This window comes from Sarcophilus harrisii, chromosome 3, assembly GCF_902635505.1.
Source record: "Sarcophilus harrisii chromosome 3, mSarHar1.11, whole genome shotgun sequence".
Lineage (NCBI taxonomy): Eukaryota > Metazoa > Chordata > Mammalia > Dasyuromorphia > Dasyuridae > Sarcophilus > Sarcophilus harrisii.
In genome coordinates, this window is record NC_045428.1 from 8975988 (window position 1) to 8984731 (window position 8744).

The 8744-nt window shown below is 50.9% G+C and overlaps 1 protein-coding gene across 1 annotated transcript; it reads right to left on the reverse strand.

The window, feature by feature from the left end:
* Positions 1-63: 63 nt before the first annotated feature.
* LOC100928970 (receptor-transporting protein 1) lies at positions 64-4037 on the reverse strand. The gene is made up of 2 exons (XM_031963681.1): positions 3763-4037; positions 64-583 (listed from the first exon to the last, which is right to left on the reverse strand). The coding sequence occupies exons 1-2, from the start codon at positions 4035-4037 to the stop codon at positions 64-66; spliced, it is 795 nt and encodes a 264-aa protein (XP_031819541.1).
* Positions 4038-8744: the final 4707 nt, after the last annotated feature.

Sequence of the window (8744 nt, forward strand, 5' to 3'; positions counted from 1 at the left end):
CGGATGGGGGCGAGACTCCCGGAGGACACCCCCGCCGGCGCGCGGCTTGGCCCAGTGCGGCCCCTAGGCCGAGCTGCGGAAGGAGAACTGCAGGTAGATGATGAGCAGGAGCACGGTGGCCCAGAAGAGGCACCAGGGGACGGAGCAGAAGTTGCAGCCCTGGCCGCCGCCCTCGGCCGCCTTGGCGGGGCTGGCCGGCCGGGAGAAGGTGTACGTGGTCGCCTCCTCGTCCAGCATCTTCTCGCTGGGCTTCCAGTGGTTGATGCCGGCCAGGCAGGCCTCGCACGACTCCCCGCGGTGGCGCCGGCTGTCCTGGCGGCCGGCCACGTGGATGCGGTACTGGCCGCCGCGCTCGCCGTAGCACTGCTCGCGCAGGCTGGTGATGAGGTTGTCCACCAGCCCCTCGATGTTCTCCTCCAGCATGCTGGACTCGTCCTGGCGCGCCGAGCCGCACTCGTAGCACAGCTGCCTGAACACGCGCATCCGCACGCAGCCCATCCTCTGCGTCGGGTCCAGGAACATGTGGAAGAGGATGACCACGTGCGAGGACTGCCACGAGTGCCAGCACCAAGAGCAGTGGAACCTGCGGGGGAAGGGCATGCAGGGCTGCGTCTCCCGGCGGAGCCCACGCCGGCTTCCCGGCCCGTCCCTCGGCCTCCCGGCCCGTCCCTCGGCCTCCCGGGCCCGTCCCTCGGCCTCCCGGCCCGTCCCTCGGCCTCCCGGGCCCGTCCCTCTGCCTCCTGGGCCTGTCCCTTGGGCTGCAGCGCCTCCTGGGAGAGTCCTCCCCCAGAGGGGCTGCCCGGGCTGTGGGCTCCCGCCGGCCTCCCAGCTCGTTAACCCGCCTTCCGGACCCGTAACGAGACCCACGCTTGCCCATTTGGTCTAAATCCCAGCTGCCCCCGGGCCAACCCCACCTTCATCCAGGCATGGCTTCAGAGCCAAAAGCCCTGGGAGGCAGAACAACCTCAGAAGGAGGTCCCTTTCCCTGCCTTCTACAGCCTGGCCTGATCGCCCAGTCTGAAGATCCCGCCGTCTTCCCTGGGCTCCCCTCCCGTGCCTCAGTTTCCTCATCCGCAAAATGGAGGAGATGAGCTCCAAAGGCTCTTCCGCCTCTGTCAGTGATGCTTAGTCTCAAGAACTTTCCCTTGCGATGATGGTCACCAAAATACCAAGGACAGGGACTAACTAACGTTTACGTGACGCTTAAATTTTTACATCTGGGGAGCGCAGAGGACTGGACCCTGAACCCGACGTCCGGAAGGCCTGAGTTCAAATCCAGCTTCAGATACTTAATAGCTGTGTGACCCTGATGTCTGTTTACCTCGGTCTCCCCTTCTATAAAAGGGGGGTAACAGCGGCACCTGCCTCCTGGGGTGGTTGTGCCGACAGCATGAGATCATGTTTGTAAAGTTCCCGGAAGCTTTAAAATAAACGCTAAGCCTCTGGTTTGTCCCTGGAAGTAAGTCTGAGAAGCGGGGCTATTATTAATGCCCATTCTATGGGGGGCGGAAACTGAGCCCGAATGAGGTTAAAGGATTGTCCAGAGTCACACAGCTGATGCGTCTGAGGCAGGATTTGAAGCCAGTTCTTCCTGCCTTCAAATCCGGAGCTCTGAGACCTTGACCTATCCTTCCAGTGCCTTTTGTTTTCTCCCCACGAGGTCCAGTCTGAGACCTCTCCCCCTCCGGGCAGCCGCCACACATGAAGTGAGCACCCAGGATCTTTCCTGCCTGGGCTGCCCGTGTGCAGCCACCCCAGGGGGCCCTTTATACAGCTAGGTCTGCTTTTCTGTCCAGGGTCTCCTTCCTCCTCCTGGACCCGAAGCCCTCTGAGAGGCTTTGCTCTCTCCTTGGGCTAGTAAACAGCACTGTCCTTGCCGTGTAAACAGTAAGTGCTCAGGACGGATTTGTTCATAGGATTTTAGAATCACACGGCGGGTGTTGGAAATACCTCTGAGGTCATGTGGCCCAATCCATTCATTTTACAAAAAAGAAACTGAGGCACGAAGGTTCTGTGATGTGATGTGTTCCTAAGCCGGCTGCATTTCCCATGGCTGTCATCAGGACCTTCCCTGTCCAGCTTCATCTTTCAGCTCAGCCCACGATACACAGGGAAGGCAAAGCTTGGGAAGCCAGGGAGTGTGTGAGGCTTAATTAGCCCCTCGGGTTAATGTCTCACTTTTCAAGCTACAAGAGCAGCCCTGGGCTTGCCTCCTTCCCTTCTTCCCCAACCACCTGTTCTTCTGCAGAAACCCCTCCCTTGATCATTCCACCCACCCCCCATCTGACATCTTTTCTTCTCTTGTGACAAAAACTCCTAGAAGAGCCATCTCCGGTCCCCACCTCCTCTTGCTCTCTTCACTCACTCCTTAGCTTCCTATAGTTTGGCTTCCAAATGCCAAGGTCTTTGGGCAGAGGCTTGGTCATGGAGGGCAGTGGGGAAGAAGGGGTGAGCAGAGAGGAACACCCTGGCTCTGCAATCTCTCTGCTGCAAGAGAAAAGGGGGCCGATATTCCTCCAGGGCGGAGGCAGCTGGGACCCAGGCCCCTCGCTTGTCCAATAGAAACCCTTTTTCCCTAAGGGGAAGGGTAGGGTTAGGAGGAGCTGTTGTAGCCAGAGCCTGTATTAATCAGTGTTTAAAATGAGCAAGTGCACCCCTTTGCTTCCCTGAAACCTAAAAAAAGACCCCCTTTGTTTGAGCCTCCATCTCTTCAGAACTCTCGTGTGAAGAACCCCTCCCCTACCTCCACCCAAGGGGCTCGAGCACCCTCTGAACCAACCCTTCTCCAGGGACACCATAACAGCAGAAAGACTCTGGAATAGACTGTGTGTGCACAGCCCAGCCTCAAAGCTAAACCACAGCTGGAGGCTAGAGGGGGAGGGCAGGGGGTCCCATCCTCCGCCCACAGCCAAAGACCAGTGCATTTCACCAGGCCTGCGTTGTCCAGCCGCCCGGCCTGCTGCCACCCTTCACTTGCTAGTTCTGTGTGCCCTGGAGGGAAGAGATCCTTGGCTCATAGGTGTCAAGGGGACCTGCAAGGGACTTCAGTGACATGTAGTCCCAGCCCCTGTGTTACAGAAGAGGAAACTGAGATCCAGAGAAGCCAGAGGATCCCAAACAGTGCTAGAAGGCACTGTGGGGACCATCTACTCTAATCCCCCTATTTTATAGATGCAGAAACAAATTCAGCATGAAGTGGGAAAGGGGTAGACAGAGGAGAAAGTCAAAGAGTAAAGTAGAAGTGAAATCTGAACTCGGGTCCAGTGTCTCCAAAGCCTGTGATTTCTCCCTTGTCCTATGAAGACTCAAGCTTCCAGCCTCCCCCCACAGCCTGCTTCCACTGGAATCCCAGGTCCTTGTGCTGCCCTCGGGATCCTGTTCCCTAGTTCCCCCAGCCCTTCCATCCCCTCCGGTCACACTCCCAAAGACTTGTTCTGCCCCGGATCCTTTTTCCTAGTTCCGCCAGCCCTTTAGCCCTCTCCCATCACACTCCCAAACCCAGATCCTGTTCCCTAGTTCCCCCAGCCCTTCCATCCTCTCCCATCACACAGTCCAAAGACTAGAGTCCTCAGGCTGCCTCTCCTCTGATACTCAGCTCTGGGACATGCTCCTGGTGTCCATTGGCCCCTCCTGAGCCACGGCCCTTCCCGTCTGACACTGCCCCTCCTCGACTCCAACGTGAGCGGTGGGAAGAGAAGAGCAGGGCTGACTGGGCCAGCCCAAGTTCCTGGGCTCCCTCCCTCCGGACCTGGCTTGGCTCACCTGCCTGAGGCATGCTGCTCCAGGTACTGCTTCCAGCCCGGGGCCAGGACGTTGTGCTGCAGGTTAGGGTCCATGATGAGGTCCCAGCTGTCAGCGGGCTTCGCCTCTTCCATCTTCTCGTAGAAGATCTTCTTCCATTCGGCGGTGGTCAGGCTCTTGCACATGTCCCCTTGGGGTGAGGTGGCGGGCTCGGGCCTCCTCCACAGAGAGAGAACGGTCAGCGAGGGCAGGCTGATGGCAGGACAGCGGAGCTTCCACGGTCTGAACTTCCTCATGGACAGGACCTGGCAGCAAAAGCTCCAGCGAGCTCCCTCCTTTGTCCTCCTAGGCACCCGTCACCAAGGCAACCAGGCTGGGAGCCAAGCACCCCGGGCTCAGAGAAAAGCCAAATCTACGGGGAGTTTGAGGAGACTCAGGAGGGGGTGGGGTGGAGGCCGAGAGGCAGGAGCTGGGAGGCAGAGACGAGGGCTCCACCTGCAGGAACACCTGAGCCACAGAACGGTGGGGATGGAGGGACCTTGGAGAGCTCCGCCGAGAGCCTCAGAGGCCACTGGGTCCCACAGCCTCGTTTTTACTGAGGAAGAAACAGTCAGGGGTAAACTGATTTGTCCAAAGCTGCCCAGGCGGGTAGGGGAAGAGCTGAGAGTTTGCCCTGGTCTTGTGAATTCAAAGCCCGGGCGTTGAGCTCGGAGACCGTCTAATCCAATAGAGAAGAGACCCAAGGTCCAGAGAAGAAAGATTCAGAGCTAGAAATGACCTCCAAGGTCATCCAGCCCAACTCCCTCCTTTTTCGGAGGAGGACAGTGAGGCTCAGGGAAGGGGAGCCCCATACATGTCGAGCTTTGAGATGGACGGGACCGGCCCCAAGTTCTGGCCTCCTCCTCCCAGCTGGGCTGTGTGGAGAATGGATGGGCAGTTCTGGTAGTGAAAGAGGAGAGGTGGCGGCTTTCCCGACCCACCCTTCTATTTCTGTAATGTGACGGGGAGTTCATTGTCTTTTACTGCTGCCTGTCCCCAAAGAAGAGCTGCTCCCAGAGTCAGAGATTGGAGAGTGGGGGGTGGAAGACAGAGAAGTGGGAGGGAGTGTTCAATTACAAACAGTGCTAGAAGGTACTTCAGGGACCATCTTCTCTAATCCCCCCATTTTATAGATACAGAAACAAATTCAGAGTTAAGTGGGAAAGGAGTAGACACAGAGACTCTGTGTCTGTGTAGACACAGAGTAGACAGAAAGTCAAAGAGTAAAGTGGCAGAGGTGAAATTTGAACTCAGGTCCAGTGTCTCCAAAGCCTGGGATTTCTCCATTGTCCTATGAAGCTTCCAGCCTCTAGGATAGTAAATAATAAATCACAAGGTGATAGAGCTAAAGCCCAAGCACTTTACAATCATTCACCAATCAACAAAATAATGCACAGGTGGGGTGCGGCCAAATCCCTTCCTTCAGAGTTCACTATCATCAATCTACTCTCTTTTAACAGATGGTATCTTTTTAGATTGATCAGAAAAGTAGTAAGGTTTTTAAATGTTTCTCCAAATAATAGTCATTATTCACATAGTTTTCTTTGTAGGAATAATAATATTCCTATTATATTAATCTAGTCATAAAATCACTGTTCTTAGAAGCAGCGCCTTGCACATCAAAGGAGCAATAATCACTCACAGCAGGCCAGTGGTGATCAATGACTCTTGACATTGATCTCGTTGAATGTCTCGTTGACATTGATTCTTGATTGATTTTTTGGATCTCAGAAGAATATAAGGAAAGAGACAGAAATTGGTTTTCAGATTTCATTGGGAAAAGGGGCTCTTTGATGAAGTAACTCCATTGGCTAATAGAAGTCAACATATTTTCAACAACTTCTTGTCTTAGAAAATTGACTTGAGCACATGGGGATGGGAGATTTGCCTAGGGTTGCGCAACCAATATATGTCAGAGGCAAGGCCTGAAGCACGTCCCAAGAGCAGGTCTCTATCCATTATTCCACACTTGAGTACAACACTTTAGAAGTCAATTAGCCAACAAGCATTTATTCCTTGGAATAAATTCCAATAAATTCCAACCTTCTGTGGGCCAGGTTGGAATTGCCAAGAACAAAGTCTTTAATTACAAGGAATTTATAGTCTAGTCTATCAGGCTCTCTCCTATCTTTGAACCTTTCCAGAGGCTTTCTCCTGGTTAGGGATTCTAGTAAATCAGGAATCAGGAGACCCAAAACACATCCAACCCACTGCCATCTGCCAACTCTCATCACTCACAACACCATGCCACATGAAAGAGACCACTCACACATTAGTCATACACTCCCACCCCCAACACTCCCCATCCACTTTGGCTACTCAGTAGATACGCAAATAAGTCAGGACGACTGTCTGAGCACTCAATTCCCAGAGCACGATCCCAAAGCTGTGGTTCCCAATCCAAATAATTTAATGACCAAAGGAAAGGTTTAGTTCTGAATTTCCATAAGTCAGATGGCTCCTTTTTAAGATGAACTCAATTGAACCTTCCAGATAAGTCACAAAAAGTGTTTGACGCTTGGAAAACTTTGAATTTCAATCTGTCCGTTTCAAATATCAAGGAAACAGGAGGACGAATGATGGACATGGAATGAGAAAAAAAGTGCCTGGCGTTGGAAATCTAGCTGCCCCCAGAGGTGGCTAAATAGAGGATGACTGTAATGCTGATGGTAGAAAGTAAGCTCCTAAGAGCAAAGATTGTTTCACGTTTTTTTCTTGGTACCCTAGAAAAATGGCACAATTCCTGGCACTTAGTGTGTGCTTAATCCGCGCTTTTAGGAATGGGTTAATTGATGTTAACGTAAAACGTAAGGTCCTTGAGGGGAGAGACAACTGTGGTTTTCTGTGTTTGTCTCCCAGCTCCTACCACAATTCCTGACATGAAACAGGGCTTAATAAATGAGGGTTGAATGGTTACTATTGGATTCAAGTCTGCATTCACCTATTAAGCACTTCCCACACACTAAGCACCGAAGAATACAATAACAAGACCCTCCATCCTTCAAGAGTTTACATTCTGTCGAATAGTCTGAGTCAACGGCTCAGTTAAAACTGGCTCATTTAAATCCACACTGGGCTACAATGAAATGATCTGAACCAAGCTAAGATATTCCAGCAAATCCTTGGGGATGAGAAGGCAAGCTCCAAGGATGTCACTTGCTTTTGACTAATCATATATTTCTATTATCCATAGATTAATGATATGACATTTATTCCTATTATAAAGTGAATTTAATTATCCATATTAATTACATATTATATGTGCTATATATTGCCATATATCCTTCACTGATCACATACAATGCAGTTGCATATTAATACATTGATAATTAGTAATAATAGGTGATTTTACATAGCACAAGATGTCATCTTTTCCCTATCCAAGTTCACAGATGCTCCTGGAGTTTATTCATGGACTCCTTAGGTCCAGGCTAACAACTACTGATGGTGACAATAGGACCACTGGAACCAAGGTTTCCCCTCAGCAAAGGTCTTCGGGCAATGGCTGGATGGCTGCTTATTGGTGTATTGCCTAGGCAATGGCTCAGCAGCCTCCGAGGTCCTTTCCAAACCATTTTCCAATGGTGTCCAAGCGGCGTCCCTTAGATTTGTGCTCTTAGAAGATCGGCAGTGGTACAAACTCCAGTCCAAGCAAGGCATTAGCCTAGTTCCTGGCTAACTCCCATATCAAGTGTCAGTTGTTATGGAAATCCAAGCTGGCACGAGAAAGGCAGTGGGGCTGGGGTCATCCCCAGAGTCGAACTGACTCCTGCCTCTGAGGAGCTAATGGCCTGGCATCCTGCCAAGCCTGATTAACTACCGCTAGGCTTTAACCCTCTCCGAGTGTTTGCCTGCAATGAGCATAATGAGCCGCAAAGAAGAAAAACAAAAAGACAGAGGGTGGGAATCTTCAGCAGATTGGAGTGTGTGTTTTTTAAACCAGGTGATGCAATTCCCAGGAGCCCAGAGCCAGGTTTAGTTTAGACACAGAGCCCAGTGGGGGAGCTTGCTGTCTAATTGGACGCTCCTAGAGCCAAACCTCATTATTGCCCTGATGAGGGCACCGGGCAGGAATCGCAGAACCGAGAAAGGTCCACATTGCCAAGGTACTTTGCTGGTGATGCTGCAGTCATATAAATTCAGAGGGGATTTTTCAGAACCATAGATTGGAAACTGGAAATGACAGCACCGGCCGGCACGTTCAAGCCATGCCCCAAAGAATCCTCTCTATAACCTACTCAGCAAAGGGCGTCCAATCTTTGACGACTCCAGCAGAAAAAGCCCCCTTCGAAAGGGACCTGTATGTGCACGAATGTTTGTGGCAGCCCTTTTTGTAGTGGCTAGAAACTGGAAACTGAATGGATGTCCATCAGTTGGAGAATGGCTGAATAAATTGTGGTATATGAAAATTATGGAATATTACTGTTCTGTAAGAAATGACCAACAGGATGATTTCAGAAAGGCCTGGAGAGACTTACACGAACTGATGCTGAATGAAATGAGCAGGACCAGGAGATCATTATATACTTCAACAACAATACTAGATGATGACCAGTTCTGATGGATCAGGTCATCCTCAGCAACGAGATCAACCAAATCATTTCTAATGGAGCAGTAATGAACTGAACTAGCTATACCCAGAAAAAGAACTCTGGGAGATGACTAAAAACCATTACATTGAATTCCCAATCCCTATATTTATGCACACATGCATTTTTGATTTCCTTCACAAGCTAATTGTACAATAATTCAGAGTCTGATTCTTTTTGTACAGCAAAATAATGTTTTGGTCATGTATACTTATTGTGTATCTAATTTTATATTTTAATATATTTAACATCTACTGGTCATCCTGCCATTTAGGGGAGGGGGTGGGGGGGGGTAAGAGGTGAAAAATTGGAACAAGAGGTTTGGCAATTGTTAATCCTGTAAAGTTACCCATGTATATATCCTGTAAATAAAAG